General features: G+C 39.3%; 1 protein-coding gene across 1 annotated transcript; it reads left to right on the top strand.

The window, feature by feature from the left end:
* The first annotated feature begins 1,873 nt into the window (after positions 1-1,873).
* Positions 1,874-21,131, top strand: trhr2 (thyrotropin releasing hormone receptor 2). The gene is made up of 5 exons (XM_041795189.1): positions 1,874-2,256; positions 3,879-4,011; positions 4,712-4,863; positions 6,899-7,022; positions 20,601-21,131. The coding sequence occupies exons 1-5, from the start codon at positions 1,874-1,876 to the stop codon at positions 21,129-21,131; spliced, it is 1,323 nt and encodes a 440-aa protein (XP_041651123.1).
* The last annotated feature ends 415 nt before the right edge of the window (positions 21,132-21,546 follow it).

Below are 21,546 nucleotides of genomic sequence, written 5' to 3'. Positions count from 1 at the left end.
GATTCTAGTGGACTGATGTGTTTTATGTGAGACACATTTGCACTATGACTGAAGTTATCCACTGACTTCAAGTTCCCACCTGTGACATGCATGCATACTGCATATTCTGCATCAGTATACATTGTCTGCTATGAGGTTAATTCTCTGCTTCATTTTTGCCAGAGGAGACCCACCTTGCCACAGATGTTTTAATTACTGCAGCTCTGTCGTATTGTGAAATGTTTAGCACTTTCAAAAGTGTAGTTTAAATATATGTAGTGTGGACCAATATAGACACTTTTAAAGATATATAATGAAAAAGTGAATATTATTGTTAAATTAATTGCTAATATGAACTGAAGTCTGTGACACTGGAAAAATGAAACCAATTGCTTTTCCAGTCCACTTGATGATGTTGTGGCGCTCTTTGTCCAGTGAGTTGGGCAGAAATGACAGTCATAGAGAAGGAGAGAGTTAGTACAACAAATAAGGCAGCACCAGAGAAAGACACTAGGAACGCTGCATCGGTGTTTATATCAAATGTATGGGAATAATATGACAAACATGAGAGCTCGCCTCACTTGCACGACCCAGAGGAAGCGATAGCTGATGAGGGCAAGGCTAATGTTAAACCAGCTAAATATTAAAAAAAAATGTATGGAACGCAATATATCTCAATATATGGTATTGCAATACTGATGGATTGCAAAATGATTAAAATTGCAATAATATCGTATTGTGATCTAAGTATTGTGATAATATATCGTGGGGCCACTAGTGACTCCCACCCCTTGTCCAAGGGTGCCTGCTCCATCAACCAAGCCAAACCAGTGCCCCTCATGCTGTCAGTTTTGCAGTGTATTTTACTTTATTATAGAAGTTTGACATTACCTGAACAACCAGGCTGGTGATCTATTCTCTTGTTATTATTACCAATAAAGAAATATATTTTACTGTACCACTTCTCAGTAGCTCCTCACTATTCAGTACTTAAAGAAAACTTTAAATTAAATAGTTTATACTTTTACTTGAGCACAATAGTCATGTACTTTTTTCCATGTGTACTTTTTTAGGTATCCATTTAATGTGAAACCTTGAAGTATTTGTATGCATTAGGAGCTTTACGTTACTTTGCCCTGTAGGATAACAAATCAAATACATCAATTATGGCTCATTATTAAAAATACACCTGAGTAATGAACTTAGTGCTTAACACTTGCTCATATATATATTTTTTTTTTTACAATTACTGCACTAGTCTTTTTAAACGTCCCTCTTTAGATGCATTTTTAAATTACCAGTCTTTGTTGTTCTTTAGCTGTTTCATCCTTTGCTTTCAAAATGTATTCTGTATTTAAATGCATTGGCAATTTTCTTCAAACCTCATTTCATCAGCTGATTCTGGCCAGAACTGCAGACACCTGAGGGAGGAATAGAAAGAAACTGTTTTTGTTAACCTCTTTGACTCTGATATGTGAAAGTACAAAGCCAATCCAAATGTTTGCTTCCCCATTAAACCCAGTTCATTCATTTAATTGAACTCATTTTCTGTTTCTAGGTGACTCAACAGAAGCCGGATTGGAATTTAAAAGTCGTGGGATTATCATATTCAGCAGGCTTTTCTTCCCACCTCTCTACATTAGATAAAAGGAAGAGAGTAATTCTGAATGACACAAGGAACAGACTTGTAGTGAGCAAATCAACAGCTTTCTCTTTGTTTCTAGATAAAGTCAGTCATACCAGGCTTTAAATGAAGGTTAATTCTCTAAATGAAACAGAAAAAAACATGGCAACAATTCAAATCCATACCTCTCTTCACTTAGCTTTTTTTAAGTGAACAAAACCTTCATTTAGAAAACTCTTTGGGGAAAACAAACAACATTTTTTAGCAGCAATGACCGAGAACGGGAGCTCCAGATTCGACACCCCAACAAACATCTCTCTAAGTACCTGCGCCTCCGTCTTTGACTCGTTGGAGTACAAGACGGTATCAGTGTTCCTCGTCCTGCTGGTGTGTGGCGTGGGCATCGTGGGAAACATCATGGTGGTTCTTGTAGTCCTCAAAACACGCCACATGAGAACACCCACCAACTGTTACCTCGTCAGCCTGGCTATAGCAGACCTGACAGTGCTTGTGGCGGCGGGGCTGCCTAATGTGGCAGATAGTTTGACAGGAACATGGATTTTTGGTCACGCTGGCTGTCTGGGGATCACCTATTTTCAGTACCTAGGCATCAACGTGTCCTCTTGCTCCATCACTGCCTTCACCGTGGAGAGGTGAGTACAAGCAAAGACTTTAAACTATTTTCAGACTTTCCTGAGCAGCTATTGAGGAATACTTTGACTTTATAGTGAAGCAGTTTGTCTGGAATGATCAGGCCACAATCTACTGTATTTGTTACATATTAATAACAAATAAAGGAGGATACAGTAGATGTGGCAAATGGCATATTTAGATGGACACACATAATGTGACTGTATTTGTATCAGGTGTCTCCCATTTCTCTGAATCCTTGCTGAGATGTTTCTACATCTTGAACTTGGTAAATTAAATTGATTGGACTTCATTGATTGGAAAGGCATACATCTCTCTACAGAAGGCCTCACAGCTGACAATGCATATCAGAGCAAAAACCAAGCCATGAGGTCAAGAATGGCCTTCAGAGCTCAGAGACAGGACTGTTGCAAGGGACAGATCTTGGGAAGGCTGCAAAAAAATCCACTGCACTGAAGGTTTCCTAGAACACAGTGACCTCCATAATTCTCAAATGGAATAAGTTTGGCACAACCAGGACATCTCCAAGAACCTATCATTTGTCCAAACTGAGAAATAGGGGAAGAGGGAACTTATCAGAGGTTATCAAGAATCCAATAGTCACTCTGACTGAGCTCCAGAGATCCTCTGGAGTGACCAGGTGTCCACTGACAGTCCCCATCCACCCTGACTGAGCTTTAGAGGATTTGCAAAGAATGGCAGAAAACCCCAATATCAAGGTGTTCAAAGCTTGTCATATTGTCATCATATTCAAAAATACTGTAGGCTGTATTTGCTGCCAAAGATGCTTCAATTAAGTACTGAGTACAGGGTGCGAATATTTATGTCAATGTGATATCTCAGTTTATTTTATTTTTTAATGAATTTGCAAATATTTCTAAAAGTCTGTTTTCACTGCCATTACGGATACTGAGTGTAGATTAAAGAGAGAAAAACATGAATTTTAATAATTGTAGCATCAGGCTCCGGCATGATGGAAATAAAAAAAGTTAAGGTGAGTACTTTCCAAATGCAATATAAATGTCTGGTTGGCCTTAGACTTTTCTCTCACATGTTTCCCCATCCCTCATATCAAGAGACTGCCTCTCTCCAAAAGACAGAATTAGTCTCTGTAGCAAATGCTTTAAAACAACACATATTCAAGTCACAGAGCCCTATGGTGGTCATTGAATTATGATGGGATAACACTGCAGTACATTTCCTTTTCTGAGTGACTTATCAATGCATTGTAGTTATTTATTTGTAATATATTGAACATTTCAATAGCCACTTTAAATTCACTAAGGAAATACAACTATAAACACTGTTAAGATGCTGATTTGATGTTGAGGAATTGTTTTTCTTGTTTTTTTTGTGCAGCCAGGGAAACAGAGATAAAACATAAATCCCTTGTATAACCATGGCAATAATCTGAAGAACTGACTTCATGTATTTTTCCTTACAAACTGCTGGAATTAATAAAATAATAGCTTCCAAAGCAGTTTAATCTCTGCTGTAGCACAAAGGAAAAAACATTTAATGAATATTGGTATGTACATGACAACAGGGGTCTGTGGGTAAATTCATTGACAGGCATGATCATTTTCATGATTTGTTTGAACCCCCTATTGCCTTTTGCGTGCAGGTACATCGCTATCTGCCATCCAATGAAGGCTCAGACAGTGTGCACAGTGTCCAGGGCCAAGCGGATCATTGCTGGGGTTTGGATCTTCACCTGCATCTACTGCATGCTGTGGTTTTTCCTGGTGGATATACAGGTCAGACAATCATATTTTGGATTAAAATTTTGTTTTAATGTCTTAGCTTCCAAAGCATGAAGAGTGGAGAACATAAACAGTCATGTGCATAAGTTTTAGGCACCATGGATTCATCATAGGGACTGATGTGCCAGAACTAGGCAGCCAAGGTCAAGCTTGATGACATTTCTTTTGTCCAGGAGTTTTCACCCCTGGTAGTATGCCCGTAGACCACTGGTGGTTGTCAGCCCCTTGGGCCATCCACAGAGGGACCAAAGACTATTACCTGCTCAGACAGTACCCCAAGACCATACTTACCTGCCAGATCTACCCCTTACTCTGCCCTGAAGATGTGGACATTGTTAATTCTTTCAACAGATGCCCATCCAGAGCACAACTTGGGCTGTGTCGATCCTCTTTTCTGCTCAGTCACCATTATATGCATTACTTCAGCCTCAATTTCTGGCCCAAACATGCCTTAAAGTTCCACACAGTACTGTATATTTTTGAATAATTATGTAATTACCACTCAAAACTGATGGAAATGTTTCTCTATGTACTGTTAACACAGCAATTAGTGTTGGGTAATAAGAAAGTATAGTAAGATTTGAGTTTTTCCTTAAGTAGTAGTACTGTGTTAAGAGTTCTGGGGTTTTTATATGCCAGCCTGTATGCAGGAGCATGTTTTTATGGTATTTTATGATAACTGTGTGTCATCCAGATCAGCCAGGATGGACATGTGCAGTGTGGCTACAAAGTGAAACGGGAGCTCTACCTGCCAATCTACCTCATCGACTTTGCCATTTTCTACGTCATCCCGCTGCTCCTCGCCATCGTGCTGTATGGCCTCATAGCACGGATCCTCTACCTCAGGTACAACAAAAGCTCTCCCAAACCATATCAATGAAAACATAGCCCTCTGAATGCCCCTTTATTGAGAAAAAATTGTTTAAGATGGTATTTGCTTATCAGCATCAAGCTCTAAAATCCAATCAGTGCAACCTTGAGTCAGAGTGGACACCTGCAAAGGTGTAGAAATCCCTTAAATGGTTCTTGAGAAGCCAGGTTCACAAGAATGGCTGAACAGATGGATGGATGAGAATAAATACTGACAGACAGACAAGCTACCTTAAAATATTAGCACCCTTGGACCCTGGCTGCAACTTCCCTGAACTAAAGAGCCTGGGAGACTAAATCCCAGGTCCTTGAAAGACTACTTTAGGCTGTTTTAAAGTTAGCACCATATTAAAATGCCCTGCCTTCATGCATATATTGGACTCCTAATTCATGACAACTGAAACAAGGAGACTAATTTCCAAACAGTCACCTATTTTAGTTATCATAAGTGTAAAAGGGGGGTATATGATGCAAAAAATGTCTTCTCATTTTTGCACATGAATTTGTATTTCTGACCCACAAATGGGAACTAAGCCAACTCAACAAGCCAACCAGGCTAAAGGTCAAGTGAGGAAAATCTTAATTACTGAAATTGACAACCTTGCTGTTTTATTGTGATACCTTTGAGAAAATTTTTCGTGCAATTAATGCACATTTACATGTCTCACAGTGCGATCTATTGCAATTCAATCTAGTCTTATTTGACTGATAAGCTTTGCTATTTGATAGCACCTCACTACTCTGCAGCACCATCCCCTCATCCAGATTGGCAATGGTCACAGCCACAGTCCTGAACCACAATCCTGAAACCTGCCAGGGAAGTTGCAATGCCCCCTACAGTTTCAAGGAACTTAGTTGTCATTGACAGTTACATGACCTATTATTATCTTGTAAGTCTTTCTGCATCTCAGGAAATCTGAATCTGCCATTGCAATTGGAAGACTCTTTCAGGCTTCAGTGTAAAAGTAGTTCTCAATATTGAGGCATTGCAACTTTATTTGATATAGTAACACTTTTCAATTGCTTCATTTTATACAATTTCAAAAAGGTCTTTTGTGAAATACTATAATAAATGTCACTTTTACAAAGACTTCTATGCCATATCCTTAAAAGTCAGTATCTAATTAAATCCCATTTGTTCTTAGTTTGTATGATGAGTGGAGTGTCCTTCTGCATGCCATTAACAGAAACCCAGGTATAAATGTGTGTATCTTGTGTGTATCTGCTGACAGATTCATCTTAACAAATATGATAATTTATCAATTGAATATTTGAAGCTTCTTATCTGTGCCCGAAGGCCAAAACACATCTGTTAATTCCCCTTTGAAGTTTATGAAAATATGAGAAGTGTTGTATCACATTTGTGAGTTGCAGTCTCTTAAAAAAAAGTCTAAAAAGTCATTTGAGGAATAGAGAATAAATATTCAGGTTGCTTCTGGTAAACTGAATTTTGAAAAGTGTATTTATGATTGCCTCACATCTCGCCAGGGGTCCACACCAGTCACTGGTATTCAGAATAGCCTTAAGCAGAAAGCAGAGATTGGATTTTGTGCTGTCAGATTGATTTTCTAAATTAAGTTGCTGTGCTTTCACAGGTTGTTTCACGGGGTCCTGACAGTGAATGAACCAGACAAACAAACTTGAACTACCAAGGCAGATTTAATTCTGACAACAAATATTGATGGCAAACTCAGTACATATTTACATATTTCTTACAGTATTTCTTTCCTCAGCCTGAAAAGATAGCCTGTGGCAAATATTAAACCAAACCACATCGACTTCCCCTTCGTTTATGTGGAATCAGAATAACTTGAAAAAGAACTTCCCAAATGGGACAGTTTGGTTAGTTTTTCTTGAGTGGAAAAAGTAAAAGACAAGGCTATTGTACTCAGTAAACAGGCCATCCCAGGAGCCATTCATTGTGGGTAGACTGATAACTCAAGAGGAGCAGTCAGTAGCTGTTCTTCTCCTGGGGTTTGATTTCTCTTACCTGCTCTGTGTGTCCCTGAAGCCCTCTGCCCAACCATCCTGACACCAGCGCCACCACGCTACGGCGAAGCTGCCGGGAAGCCTCTGAGGCGGGAAAGGGAGGACGCCAAGGCCGGCCAAAAAGCGCACTCTCCTCCAGGAAACAGGTCTGTCTCACAATCCTGCTCCCATTAACCCTTTCTGTGCTCTCTGTCCTTTCTGTTAAAACTTGTCCTAACCGTCAAGTAATTGCTGTGCGATAGCCTCTGTCACATTTGACCCTCCACATCCCTGGCTGTGTTTGTGATCTGCTGGGAATATAGAGGCCATGATTCCCTCTTAACAGCGTTGATGATGTCTCTGAAAAGGGCCCTCTTGTTTGCTCTCAGTCACGGCTGTTACGAGACCCTGAAGACAATTTTAGTGGTAATGGCTTCTTTTCTTTAGACTGAGCAATCACCGATGTTTCTCAGTGAGAAACTCACTCTCATCCAGATTGAAGGGGTTGCTCAGCAGCCCTGCTTTCTCTCTGTGCTCTTGGATGTTGGAACATTCTCTCAGGCTTTTTTGTTTATAAAAGCATCTACCTTTAAAAGCCTTCTACCAATGAAAGGTCGAAAATGAAGCCCTGTTGGCCCAGAAGGGCATCGTTTTTGTTTACATTTTGTCTTTTGAAAATGTTCATGGCATTTAAAAAAAGTAAATAGTGTCAGAGATTGCTCTGAGCCAGAAGTGCAAGTTTCATTTTCTTCTTTTATCAGTACTTTTTAACAGATTTACATATTTGTTTATAGAAAAAAGTATTTTTTACAAAACAGCTTCAATAAGACGGAATAAAATAGTATTTCTCTGACAACTTTACAGCATTAGGAGACAAAAGCAAGCCTTGAAACTGGCTGCTGTAACTGTTTGGTTGGGATAGAAATATTTACTAAGAAATGTACTGGAATAGATAATTCATTTGTTATATTTCTTTGAATATCTACAATAATTCAGCTGTAATCGTCTATGTCATTGGTTCCCAACCGGGGGGGGGGGTCCAAAGATTTCAGGGGGTGTGAGACTTTGTCTGTTCTGAGGCTGCCAAAATTAGGTCTGCAAATATTGATTAAAACCAAGATAAAGCAGTTATTATGTTGTTTATGCAAAGGTCTTTTGATAAGAAAAACATGCATTGGCCTTTTTTAGGTTTTTTATTAGTGAAATGATTCAAATCTGTGTTTATTTTTGACAGCATATGTCACTTTTTCCTCTCTCTTGGATCCTGAGGTGGGCTCCGCTTTTCTTGGGTAGTTGAATGGGGGCTCCAAGGAAAAAGGGTTGGGAAACACTGATCTAAGTCATATCGTATTGTTTCGTATCGCATGATATGGCCAATTGAACAAAGACAGGCTTTTTTTGATGTCATCCATGTTGATCACATGAATATTCATCACCTAAATTAGCCATTTGCTGTCTATGAGTTTATATTACTTTAAGTATATTTGACTTTATATAAAAGGATTCTTGCAATACACTGCGTTCCAAATTATTATGCAAATTAAATTTTTCTTTGATTTGCCTAATTAGTCGATGCAAATAACAGCCAGTATAATTTTCAATTCATCAACCGTTAGAGCATAATTCAAATTTTATTGAACAAACCTCCCAGTGTGAGCTGTTTTTTTTTCCAGAATAAATAACTCAAAATGTATTTTTCCAAATCATTATGCACAACAGAGATTTGAAATATTTTACAGGTTTTAAAGAACTGAACATGGTCAATTGTTGAATTTGCAGCATTAGGAGGTCATATTTACCAAAATCAAAAGCTATTTCATTCAGAAACATCTTAACAGGCCAAGTTACATGTTGACAAAGGACATCTTCTTTAATATCACCTTCACAATTCTTGCATTCATTGAACTTGTGAATTTTTGGAGAGTTTTTGCTTGAATTTCTTTGCAAGCTTTCAGAATATCCTCCCAGAGCTGCTGTTTTGATGTGAACTGCCTCCCACCCTCATAGATGTTTTGCTTGACAATGCTCCAAAGGTTCTCAACAGGGTTGAGGTCAGGGGAGGATGGGGGCCACACCATGAGTTTCTCTCACTTTCTTCCCATAGCAGCCAATGACTCAGAGGTATCCTTTGCAGCATGAGATGGTGCATTGTCATGCATGAAGATAATTTTGCTACAGATGGCATGGTTCTCCTTTTTGTACCATGGAAGAAAGTGGTCAGTCAGAAACTCTATATACTTTGCAGAGGTCATTTTCACACCTTCAAGGACCCTAAAGGGGCCTACCAGCTCTCTCCCCATGATTCTGGCCCAAAACATGACTCCACCATCTCCTTGCTGACGTGGCAGCCTTGATGGGACATGGTGGCCATTCACCAACCATCTACTTCTCCTCCATCTGGACATCCAGGGTTGCATGGCACTCATCAGTAAACAAGACTGTTTGAAAATGAGTCTTCATGTATTTCTGGGCCCACTGCAACAGTTTCTGCTTGTGAGCACTGGTTAGGGGCAGCTGAATAGTAGGTTATGCATGACTGCAAGCCTCTGGAGGATCCTACACCTTGAGGATCGTGGGACTCCAGAAGCACCAGCGGCTTCAAATACCTGTTTGCTGCATTGCAATGGCATTTTAGCAGCTGCTCTCTTAATCCGATGAATTTGTCTGGCAGAAACCTTCCTCATTATGCCTTTATCTGCATGAACCTGTCTGTGCTCTGAATCAGCCACAAATTTCTTCACAGTACGATGATCCCTCTTAAGTTTTCATGAAATATCTGGTTTCATACCTAGTCCAAGGCATTGCACTATTTGAGGCTTTTCAGCAGCAGAGAGATCCTTTTTCTTTCCCATATTGCTTGAAACTGTGGCCTACTTAATAATGTGGAACGTCCTTCCTAAATATTTTTCCTTTAATTGGGCTCACCTGGCAAAATAATTATCACAGGTATATGAGACTGATCCAAAGAGCCCTGAGACACAATACCATCCATGAGTTTAACTGATAAAAAATTGAATGTTGATGACACTAAAATCCAATTTGCATAATAATTTGGAACACGGTGTATATCTTCTAGTTAACGCAATATATAATATGTAAATTTTTATTTATATAGTAATGGGCATAATATTAAGCCACACATTTTGGCCTTTGATATTTTCAGATTGCATGGTATCCTATTATCATACCATACCACACTGTTTTGTATCATGTCACATATTTTTATTTCATGTCATACTGTATTCTACCATATTGAATTTTACATACCCCATCATATCATAACGTATCAGATTGCATTGTAGCATTTGGCATCATATCATATAATTTGGTATCATACCATATATTGTATCATACAGATTTTGCTTTTTGTTTTGTCATATCAAATTCCTTCATGATGCATTATTTCATTTTGTTTGTGCTGTATAATATCATATTCTATTATATTAAATCTGACAGTATGGCATTGCATCACATTACATCATATCCAATAATCAGTTGACTATGGGCAAAAGATTCAGATCAGATAAGATTAGATTCAACAATGTAAATCCTTAGAAGAGGACATCCCTGTCTGAAGGTTGAAGTTTTACGTCCTTGTATTTGTTACTCATGTCATGAGCCTGTATTCCCTGGTCATGGCAGTCTTGTCTGCATCACTGGAAAAGCAGCTTTGACTTTTGTTTGCTCTGTGGTTTCAGGGGATTTAGTAATGCAGCCTTTTTATAAGCTTTTAATTTAATAAGTGTCAACAAGAATCATTTTCAGGAACTGTTTTTTCTTTTGCTGTTATACCTTTAGAGCTTAGTCGATGTAAAGGACAAAAACAACACTCTGGTGCATAGATGTGTGTCTTTGTCTCGGGATTTTCACAGTAATTCACACTCTCATACAAAGTGTAAATTATGTCAAACTGACAATAGTCCCTTTAATAATGTATTCTTTAATGAAAAGAAATAGAAATGCTAAAAAGAGTCTTAATCAGAAACATGCCCACTATAAATAGAGAAAATTTAATGGGAATTTTTGTTGTGATACACACTCATCAATCACTTGATTAGGTACACCTGCTCAACTGCAACATAAAAATCTCATCAGCCAATTACATGACAGAAACCAATATTAGACATGTAAACTTGGTCACCAAGTCCAAACCGAGCATCAGAATGAGGAAGAAAGGGGATAAGAGTAAGTAAGTAACCACCTTTAACTCTTTTATTCATATGTGATTACTTTATGATTGCACGGTTAATTTCTTCCTTCTAACATCACCCCTTAGATTTGTATTTGATTGTAAGAGCAGAAGGCTGATGGTTGGATCTGTTAGCAGATCGTTTCCTCTTATAGAACAGCACCACTGACAAGAAAGACATGTTCCAATTATAAAGGCCAGATATCATTTTAAGCCTGACTTCTGCCAGTACCTGGACCCTGACGTGTCACAGCAACACGCTGCTTGACATCAATTCTTTTGATATCCAACTATCTCCTTTTAATTTCCTCTGAGCTGGAAAGAGTCCACTGACATGCTGTCACTCAGCCTTCTCTCGCTGAAACTACCAAACCACAAAGCGTGACCTTTATGGGAATAAATGATGTTCACAGTAACCTTTGAGAAGCTGTTTTTGCTCTAGCACATTTCAATGTTTTCCTCCATATATTAGACAATATGACATGTATCTCAGGAATAATGGAAGTATTAGGAGTGAAATGTCATGGCCAGCAGATTTAAAGGTATGTTATGATTTTCTGATAATAAATCCCCATAAAGTATTCATGTTTTTTCATGCTTTCATGTTTTCTGAGGCGGTTATGTTTTTGTTGTTACAAAGGAAGAGAATGTGGATGAAAGATTGGTGCTGCCATTGACTGTAATAGACTAAAATACTGGTTCTCAAACTATTTCTGTTCCCTTTTTGGCAGATAAAAAATTTTCAAGCCACACCACATCCCCACATAAACATCACATAAACGTTAATTGATACACTGAAACATCCAGTCTCAAAATAGGGAGGATGTGGCAATGGCTGGAGTATGGCAACCTTTTTAAGGTCCATTGTTTTTCAGGTGCATTGAAATTCAATGTGTTGTGCATTCAGAGATGGTATTTTGCATACTTGATTGTAACGAGTGATTATTGAGTTACTGTTGAGTTACTGTTGCCTTTTGTCTCAAAGACATCTGCCCCTTCTACTCTGACCTCTGACATCAACAAGGCATTTTTAGCAACACAACTGCTGCTCACTGGGTATTTTCCCTTTTTCTGACCCTTTTCTCTGTAAACCCTAGAGCTGCTTGGTGAAAATCCCAGTAGATAAGCAGTTTCCATAATATTCAGACCAGACCGTCTGGCACCAACAACGATGCCACGTTCAAAGTCACTTAAATCCCCTTCCTTCCCTATTCTGATGCTCTGATTGAACTTCAGCAAGTCGTCTTAACCATGTCTACATTCTGATTGGCTAATCAGCTATTTGTGTTAACAAGCAATTGAACGGGTGTATCTAATAAAGTGGCCAGTGAGTATATCTTTTTTAAAGTAGTTATAATATCTGTTATAGATTGATTATTAGCCCTACCTGGATGTTATCTCCTGAAATTTGCCATGCTTTGCTAGCAGTGAAAAACACTGCAAACTGGTTTTAGTTGGCCTTGCTGAGCGCCCCTGGCATCACTGCAGGCCGCACTTTGGGCATCACACTTAAAATGAAAATATACAAAAGCCAGGAAGAAGGCAGCTTTCAAACAAATTTACATGAACTTATAAATTAAAGTGCTTTTTGGGTTGTTGATTTTTCCATAGTATAGTGAATCATCATTTAAATGCAAGAACTTGCATTTAGATATGACTTTTCACAGACATTTTTTACAATATTATAGGCAGCTGTAATGCAACACTTTGGATGCCAACCACCATTCAACCCAAGCAAAGAGGATGAAGTTGGTAGCTAAAATTCATGTCTAATCAGGAGACATGCAAAAACATCTTACCTGACAAGAGGAGCTGTTGGTGTAACGCTTTTCTCCTGTTATAATAAAGAAATGTGGTCAGGGTCTGATTAAACTGATGCTTTTCTACAGCTACATCTGAGCTTAAAGCTGCAGCAGCAACCATTATACACACCGTCAACACTTAACTCCACCCATAACGATTGCAAACTAATGCCAACGCAGACCAAGAGAATAGGATAGAATTTGTTGTTCAGGCAATTTGCCAGTTGGATTTTAGTGCAGTTATTACAGCCCTTTTTGGGACTGCAGGCTGAGGGTATCGGTATACAGTTTCAGCATTTATGTTTTGTAAAGACATTGTTCTGTAAACTAACAGTAACTTATTTACTCTTCAGGCAGTGGGGCTTTAATGTCCCCAGTCTTGGGTGATTTACCTTTCATTACCTCCTTTAGCATAAGTTGTTTCCGTGTCAGTTTGCATGAGAAGCCGACCACAGAGAGACTGAACTCTTATGTGAGAGCAGAAAGGAGATCCTAATCTTATGTGTTCAAGGGGCTCCATCTAGGAGCAGAAGATTTGCATAATGTGATTTGGGATTTACATTGAAGTGTGCTCAGTACCGCAGATGATTTTACTCTCACTTCTTCAATAGGCACTTCACGCTCTTTCATCCATCTTTTGATAGGCCAGCTCAGTCTGATGGGAGATTGATAAGGTTATGTCTGCCAATGAATGGCACTTTTATGATTGGAGATTAATACAGTGTTGTGTGAGAATGCTGCATGCTTTTAATGCTGGTGTTTTTCATGTCTGTGAACTCCTCAAGTGCATGTTGAAGGAGAGATGTGGGACCTAAATGCCCCAGGTGAATCAATAGCACTGGAGGCTAATTCTTTGACTCACTGTGCCCATAGCTGAAAACAGTCTCCAAAGAGGCCGTTTGCAGCAAAGAATCTGATATGTTTGTAATTTCACACTCATTTTTCCTGCAGCCACATAATTACAGTCATAATATGCATACTTAAAATGTGACCTGATGCTTTATTTCTGAGTGTTGCAGCGTTGAGATAATTAGATTGCTCTACTCCCCACCTAATGACGTTCAATTAAACACTCTGAAGTGCATAGCCTTCCTTTTTTTAATCTACCTGCTGAGGTGGCTCTCACCAGCTTAACACTCAAGACGTGGACACAGAGCCTTATCTCAATTAAAATTTCCTTGGAGGATGCCAGTGCATCATTCATTAAACAATCTGTTATGCTTTTTTTGTTGGTAGAAAAACTTATGCCAGCCAAGCAAAGGCATCCAAGCATTAGCTGGATTGTTAAAGCAGAACAAAGGTATGTTATAAACTTTACAATGGCTGATGATGGAGGTATGGATGGAAGGGTCAGGCCAGAAGGGAGGAGGTGCACAGCATCACTGGCAACTGATAAGACTAATCACTTGAGTCTTACTGGCTGGCAGGCTCTGTTTCCCTTTCGCTGTCTCACAGGGGTCCAGAAATGTCTGAGCTGTTTCCATGGTCACAAGCCAGTGGGGTGGGGGGTGTGATGGGTGGGGAGGAAGGTCAAAGCATGCTGAGTGTTGTACATACAGAGAAACACACCTACATCACTATGCAACTGGATGCTCATGCTGACTATTTAGCTTTCTCGCCGACTACATTTTTCATGTTTTAAATGTTTGGCTTTGTAACCTTGATTAATAAGACAATCCCCCTTCTTTAAAACTTGTTGCTTTTTAAATTAAAGGCTGGAAAGAAACTCCAAGAAGACATATCAAAGGCAAAATGAGTCATTTTGAAGAGACTTCAAGCGTGATACTGTGATGGATGCCACCTTTGTGATAGGATGGTTTGTGAAATTGCATCCCTGCAGGATATTCCACTGTCAACTGTAAGTGGAATTATTAGAAAATGAAAGCATTAAGGAACAACAGCAAGTCAGCCACTAAGCAGAAGACGGGGTCTATGACTGCCAAGGCGCATGGTACGTAAAAGTCGCCAATGCTCTGCTGATTCCATAACTAAAGAGTCCCGAACCTCCACTGATATTAATGTTGGGACAAAAACTGTGCAGCGGAAGCTTCATAGAATGGGTTTCCAAGGCTGATCAGCTGCATGCAAGCCTTACATCAAGTCCACTGCCAAGCATCAGATAAATTAGTGTAAAGCACAACAAAACTGGACTGTGGAGCAGTGGAAATGTGCTCTGTGGAGTGATGAATCTGGCTTCTCTGTATGACAGAAAAATGGGGTAGTCTGGGTTTGGCAGATGCCAGGAAAATGTTACCTGCCTGACTGCACTGTGCCAACCGTGAAGTTTGGTGGAGGAAGGATTTTCGTATGGGTCTGTTTTTCAGGATTTGGGCTAGGCTCCTTATCTCCAGTGAAGGGCAGCCTTGATGCTTCAGCATACCAAGAAATTTTGGACAATGCTATACTTCCAACTTTGTGTCAACAGCTTGGGGAAGGTCCTTTTGTATTCCAACAGGACTGTCCCCCCACAAAAGACAAAGAAAGAAACTGACTGGCCCACACAGAGCTCTCAACATCATCGAGCATCTTCAGGTTTTGATAGAACAGAAATTGTGCAATATCAACTCCTGACCTCATTAATGCTCTACAGAATGAATGGGCACAAATTCCAACCAAAAAAAAAACCAAAAAAAACACTTCATTGAAGAGTGGAGGATGTTATAGGTGGCCAACTTCATATCAAAATATATGTATTTGAAGATAATGTCATTACAGTCCCTGTTGGTGCAATGGTCAGACGTCCAAATACTTTTGTCCCTATAGTTTTATCCTTACCTGTTTAAGATATGACATACCAGCATTGAAGCAGGATGTATATGAATACATTTCTTGTACAAAACATAGATGCAGTCTCACAGGGGGGTGAAGAAAAGAGCTATGAGCTATAGACCCCATCCACTGCCTGAACCAGACTGTTTATTTCTGCTGTCAAAATGGCAGAAACATGAGTTCAAATGAGGATATCCCAGCTTTGCAGCCAGCCTCAAGTGAATGCCCAAAGAAATGGGCTTTGTTGCTCCTCAGCATGGCTTCATTTTTAACACACATTTTGTGTTGCACTTTACTCGCTGACTTCTGTATCCTGTCAAAGCATTTTTCTGTGACAGTTGTTGACAGTGTTGTCAGTTGTGCTTTGTAGAGAGTAAATAGAAAAAAGGTTCATTCTATTGGACTGTCTCTTTAAGATCCACATCTTGTGTGCCAGTGGTCATCCCTTCTTTCTTTCACACATGGTTACTGGTCCTTTTTAGCAACATTATGAATCTGTGATATGTCAAAATTCTCAGTTGACAGAAAACTTACTCCAGTGGGGAGCACGTCATTGTCTATTATGATTCTTTTTTGCTCACTTACCTTTTTGGCTGGTGGATCTACACTCCAAGCAACTCAGAGAAAAGGTTATTGAAAAGCATGTCAGGAAATGGATCAAAAAAAAAAAATCTTCTAAAATGCTAAAAGAAAAATGCTTCTCGGCTGCTGGTCCCTGAAGGCTCGTAAGGTAGAGAGCAAAATGAATGCGGGAAATACATGAGAATAGAGGAGGGCAGTCATATTCAGTCTGCAAGAGTGGGAGAAGATTTATTTTCCAGCAAGACAATGACCCAAAGCAAATAGTGAAAGCTACACAGAAATGGTTCAGAGACAACAAGGTGAATGTTCTAGAGTGGCCAGGTCAAATCCCAGACCTCGATCAAATATAGAATTTGTGACTGTACTTGAAAAGGGCTTTTCATGCCTAATCCACTGTTCAATCTGAAAGAGCTTGAACAATTTTGCAAAGAAGAATGGAGTAAAATTGCAGTGTTCAGATGTGGAAGCCTGATAGAAACCTTTCCACACAGACTCAGTACTGTGATTGCAGCCAGTGGTACTGTACATCTACTAAACACTGACTTGAGGGTGTGAATATTTATGCAGTGACTTATTTAATTGACATTACTCTGTAGAAGTCTGTTTCACTTTGACATTATTGAGGTTTTTTTTATTGTAAAACCTGGCAGGTCAGCTTTAACTTTCAAAGAGAAGTTTATTTGTATGGCAGACATGCTTGTCTGTAGAGACAGTGACCTCTAAACCTTAAGGGTCACTTAATCAGAAGTTATGATGTGACTGTCCAGCAGATCAATAAAAAGAGACAATAAATAGAATGTTCCATCCTGCAGTCCTTCTGGAATAAGAACTGCACACCATCTTGTTCTTTGCCTAAGTGAAAATGTTGCTCTAAGCTGTTTTTGCAAGTATCCAGAGATGTGTGCTTGCCACAAGCACAGAAAACTGAGTTTGACTTTGTCTCTCCTGCTCGGGGGTCATGTTTCCAGTCAAGTGACTTTGTACTCTCTGTTGAAGTGCCCCATAGCTCTCTCACTGGACAGCCCCAAAGCTCAGTCTGAAGATTACACGTCTCATGTGCTGGCCCTTCAGACATCCTGGAGGACATTCTCATGTCTACTCATGTCTTGTTAAAAAAACAATAATAATTCTTTAATTTTTAATAATTTTTCTTTAAGGAAGGCAGAAATAAATTCATCAATTTCATTTAATGGTGTCAAGATTATTTTAACTTCATGAAATCAATACTTTTTGAAAACGTTCATCACAAGAGTTGTGATTTCTCTTTATTTATATTGCTCATGAAACAATGATTAGGAGAACAATGTTTAACAGTGTTATTGAATATGAATCACTTTTGTTTTAATGAAAATACATAAAGTTGACCAAATGTGGTGCTATTAATCATATGATGAGAGGCTGTATCATCTAGTTTGTCATACAAAATCTGTAGTTTCTCATAAAAAATGGTGTATTCACCAGTTACAAATCAACTGTTGCATCAGTTACAAAACACTTCCTCTATCTTTCTGTATCCTTATCTTCTCTTTCTGAATCTTCCTCAGTCTTTCCACATTTCTCTTTTGTATCTCCCTTTTCTCTGTTTCCATATCTCCCTCTTCTCTTTCTATACCTTCCTCTTCTCTCTTTCCGTGTTTTCCTCTTTCTGTATCATCATCTTCTCTCTCCAAATCTCCATTTCTTTTTTCCTCTTCTCTTTCTGTATCCTTTTATTCTGTATCTCCCTCTTCTCTCTCTGTATCAATCTTTTTCTTGATCTCCATCTTTTCTCTGCATCTACCTCTTCTATCTTTTTTGTATCTACCTTTCCTCTCTGCATCTAACTCTTCTCTCTTATTGTATCTCCATCGTCACTGATTTCTTAGAATTGATGGATTGATGTTTTTAAAGCATCAGTTACACATGTTATTATTGTTAATATTACAACACATGTTATCATTAACATGTTACAATGGTAAGAAAACATGTTAATGATGCAGCAGTTTATGATTTATTTGTTATTGACGCGAAACAATCATGAAGCCTAAGACAAATTTTAATATCTTGGGGGGATAAGAATGATGACTTAAGGGTTAATTTAAGGTACTTGCTGGAGTTTTTGTGCAGCGTGCATTTTGTGTTAATTCATCAGTAAACATTTCTTTATTATAGGAGGAGCAAAAAATCACCTTGAAAGCTTTTCTTGGCAGAAAGGATGGTCAACATAAGCTTGTTTTACCAACTGTCTCCACTTATAGCTCACAAAGAAAGCATCTGATAAAAAAGTCTAGCTCATTCTCCAGAGCGTCACATGACCACTGTGTCATATGTTTTTGGCTATGCCATCTGCACTCTGATCTTCCAGCTCAACAAGCTCAAGGAACATGAATCCAGGGCTGTCTTCCAGAATTGATGATTAAACTGACACAACAGCTTAATGACTAGAAGTAAAGGTCTCGTCTTTGTGAACAGCTGAGATGAATAGCATCTCAGTGGCAACATGCCTGGTTATCTGTGTTGCACGACATTCAGAATAATTTATTGAGCCCATATCTGCTCCACTCAATTCCTGCAACTCAATGGGGCTCTCTTTCTGGCCAGTAAGGGGGTTTCTGGAAAATAGCTTTAATGCTCAATGCTACCCATCCATAGCCTGCACTCTCTGACTGTTTCATTGTGTCGTTCCACCACCTTCACAGTCGTTTTCCTCACTTTATTTCTCAAGGCTGACTGACTTGCCTCTTAAGTTCACTGAGCAGATGGTTCAGTTACAAAGTTCATTCATTCTCCCTCACTTTCTTGATACACTTTTCACCTTGTTGACCCTGATGCAGTTCGCACTGCTACAAACCAGACACCCTGTGAAGCATAAATAATGTAACTGTATTCACACCTGATTACGTGTAGTGTGCATTTGTCCCGCATATATACAAGCACTCAAACTGTATGATTCTCTGTGTCAACTATTATAGAAGCTGAAGGAACTAACAAATTGCCCATGGATTATTGGATTCAAAATCAGCTTTTTGTTTGACTGTCCACAGGTCTGATCTGTCAGTGGTGTCAAAGAGATATGACTTAATGAATAACAAGCCTTAAACGTAACTGTAGAGTTTGCTTTGTGGTTTTGGGACCTCAGGTTTTTGTCCCTGCTTTTTGCAGATGTTATGGTCCTGTTCCTGTTTGCTTCTTCAGCTATTGAGCTCCAGCAGATATTAGGACTAGGGTGACCAGTATTGTTTTTTTTCCTCACTAATACCGATTTATAGTAGTTTCATGAGGCTGATAACCAATATCTGTAACCAATGTGCATTTATTATGACATAAAAAATGTATAACCTGATACACCATCTGGGAAAGCTTCAATAGGAAATGACTGAGAAAAGGCAGTGGCTTTGAAAAATCCTCTAAGTATGATTGGGTGAAAGTTCTGTTTGTCACATCTCTACAGGCCAATCAGAGCAACAGAGCACATGACATAGCCGCTAGCAAGCTGCGCATGCGCAGCTACTGATGAATAATGTGAAACATGGCGACTATAGACATGTAAGTACTCGACTTTTGTCATTTTTTGAAAAGAAAACAACTCACTGCTGTTCTTTGTTCTTTTTTTAACGATAAATGTCGTCAAGTTCTGATAAAACTTTAGCAACATCCACGCTAATCTCTTCCTCCATAACTGCACCAGCTCTTGCTGCGGCTTGTTTACGTCACGAATCTGCTGCACCTGAAAGTACTGCCCCTCGTAGCTGTTTGGTCCTGTCACTTTCTAACAGGGCCCAAACGGTTCAGATGGGAGTTTGCAAGATGGATTTGCCAGTGAAAAACAGGGAAACGGGCGTATCCATCTGCTTTGCAAGGTTACAAAATGTACGTAATGTGGAAAAAGTAAATTTACATGATCAAAACAACGAAGGGAAATAAACAATTTAGCATCATCAGCATGAGAAATGGCACAGAGTAAAACAGAAGAAGCTGATATGCAGGAAGCGCTGCCATACACTCACTGTGTCAGTGGCACCCAGGCTTGGGTGTTGATTGACTAGGAGGACTCATGTGACATCAGCCAAATCAGACTGTGTTGTATACAGGAAGTTTGGTGAAAATGTGTAAAGTGAAAATAAAGTAAGAGAGAGAGGGAGCTGAACTTGAAAGCAAAGTTTTTAGTTTACCGGTCCTCTTTGGTCTTCTGGCCCAAAAACCACCGATGGTCTCCAGGCTTATTACCAGGGGTGAAAAAGCTCACACAACAAAGGTGCCATTGACCTTGACCTTGACCATCCCCGCCCCTCCACCCCAGGGTTGTTGTGGCATGTTAGGCCCAATGATGAATCCTCCAACATGCTTTAAGGCTTATGCGCCGTATATTTTTGAACAATCTATTAAGCTTGGCCCTAAACAATATTCTCTGTTCTTCCAAACAGGTGACGAAGATGCTGGCTGTAGTGGTGATCCTATTTGCCCTTCTTTGGATGCCATACCGGACGCTAGTTTTGATCAACTCTTTTGTATCAACGCCCTACCTTAACGACTGGTTCCTCCTGTTTTGCCGGACGTGCATGTACGCCAACAGCGCCATAAACCCTGTCATATACAATGCCATGTCTCAGAAGTTTCGCTCTGCATTTCGTGGGCTTTACCGTTGTCAGCACCCAGAGGTAAATCAGAGAACGCTGTCGCTGGTACAGACCGGATTCAGTACTGTCAGAGACCCCCGAACATCGCAACCCAACAGCAATGGAACAAATGAAAAGACGAAAACAGTCATCCTGAATACCGATGCGACAGCAAAGCAGAATGGGAGCAGTTATCAGGAGACCGAAACCTCAGGTGACAAGAAGATGGACCATCTCATTGATATCAGCTCAAATACATTAAGTATAGCTTTACATGGTGATGAGAAGTCAAATTTGTCCTCCCAAAATGATACAACAGATAAGCAAGAAAATGTATAAATAGTTTCATAGTTTGACGATCCATTTGTGACAACAACCCGAAAAGACAAAAACAGCTGTGCTGTTTACATCCGGTGTGAGACAGCTGCTCATACATGGACACGTTTCAGTTTAGTTTATGATGACAGATAGAGAGAACCTGTGACCTACATTACAGTTCAACTCAAAATCACAAAAGAGAAGCAGAATGTGTGTAATATAGCTAGAGCTATTATTAACCATTTTTAATTTCATTTTTAGCCTCCAAGGATACACAATGGACTTTTTCTTAACAAACAGCCTGACTAGAAGACATTTCTTTTTCAGGCAGTAGTGTAGTGAAGGTCAGATATGATATTGAATTTTCTTTCTAAAAGACTGCATGTGGCGTGTTAAAATTCCTTCTGAACATAGACGTAGAGACAAGGGAATCAGG

Source organism: Cheilinus undulatus, linkage group 9, assembly GCF_018320785.1.
Source record: "Cheilinus undulatus linkage group 9, ASM1832078v1, whole genome shotgun sequence".
Taxonomy (NCBI): Eukaryota; Metazoa; Chordata; class Actinopteri; order Labriformes; family Labridae; genus Cheilinus; species Cheilinus undulatus.
This window is presented reverse-complemented; position numbering and strand designations above follow the sequence as displayed.

Coding starts and splice junctions, on each gene's coding strand:
- trhr2 (XM_041795189.1), top strand. CDS start 1,874: ATGACCGAGAACGGGAGCTCCAGATTCGACACCCCAACAAACATCTCT. Junction 4,864..6,898: donor GCACGGATCCTCTACCTCAG/GTACAACAAAAG, acceptor GTGTCCCTGAAG/CCCTCTGCCCAACCATCCTG. Junction 7,023..20,600: donor CACTCTCCTCCAGGAAACAG/GTCTGTCTCACA, acceptor TCTTCCAAACAG/GTGACGAAGATGCTGGCTGT.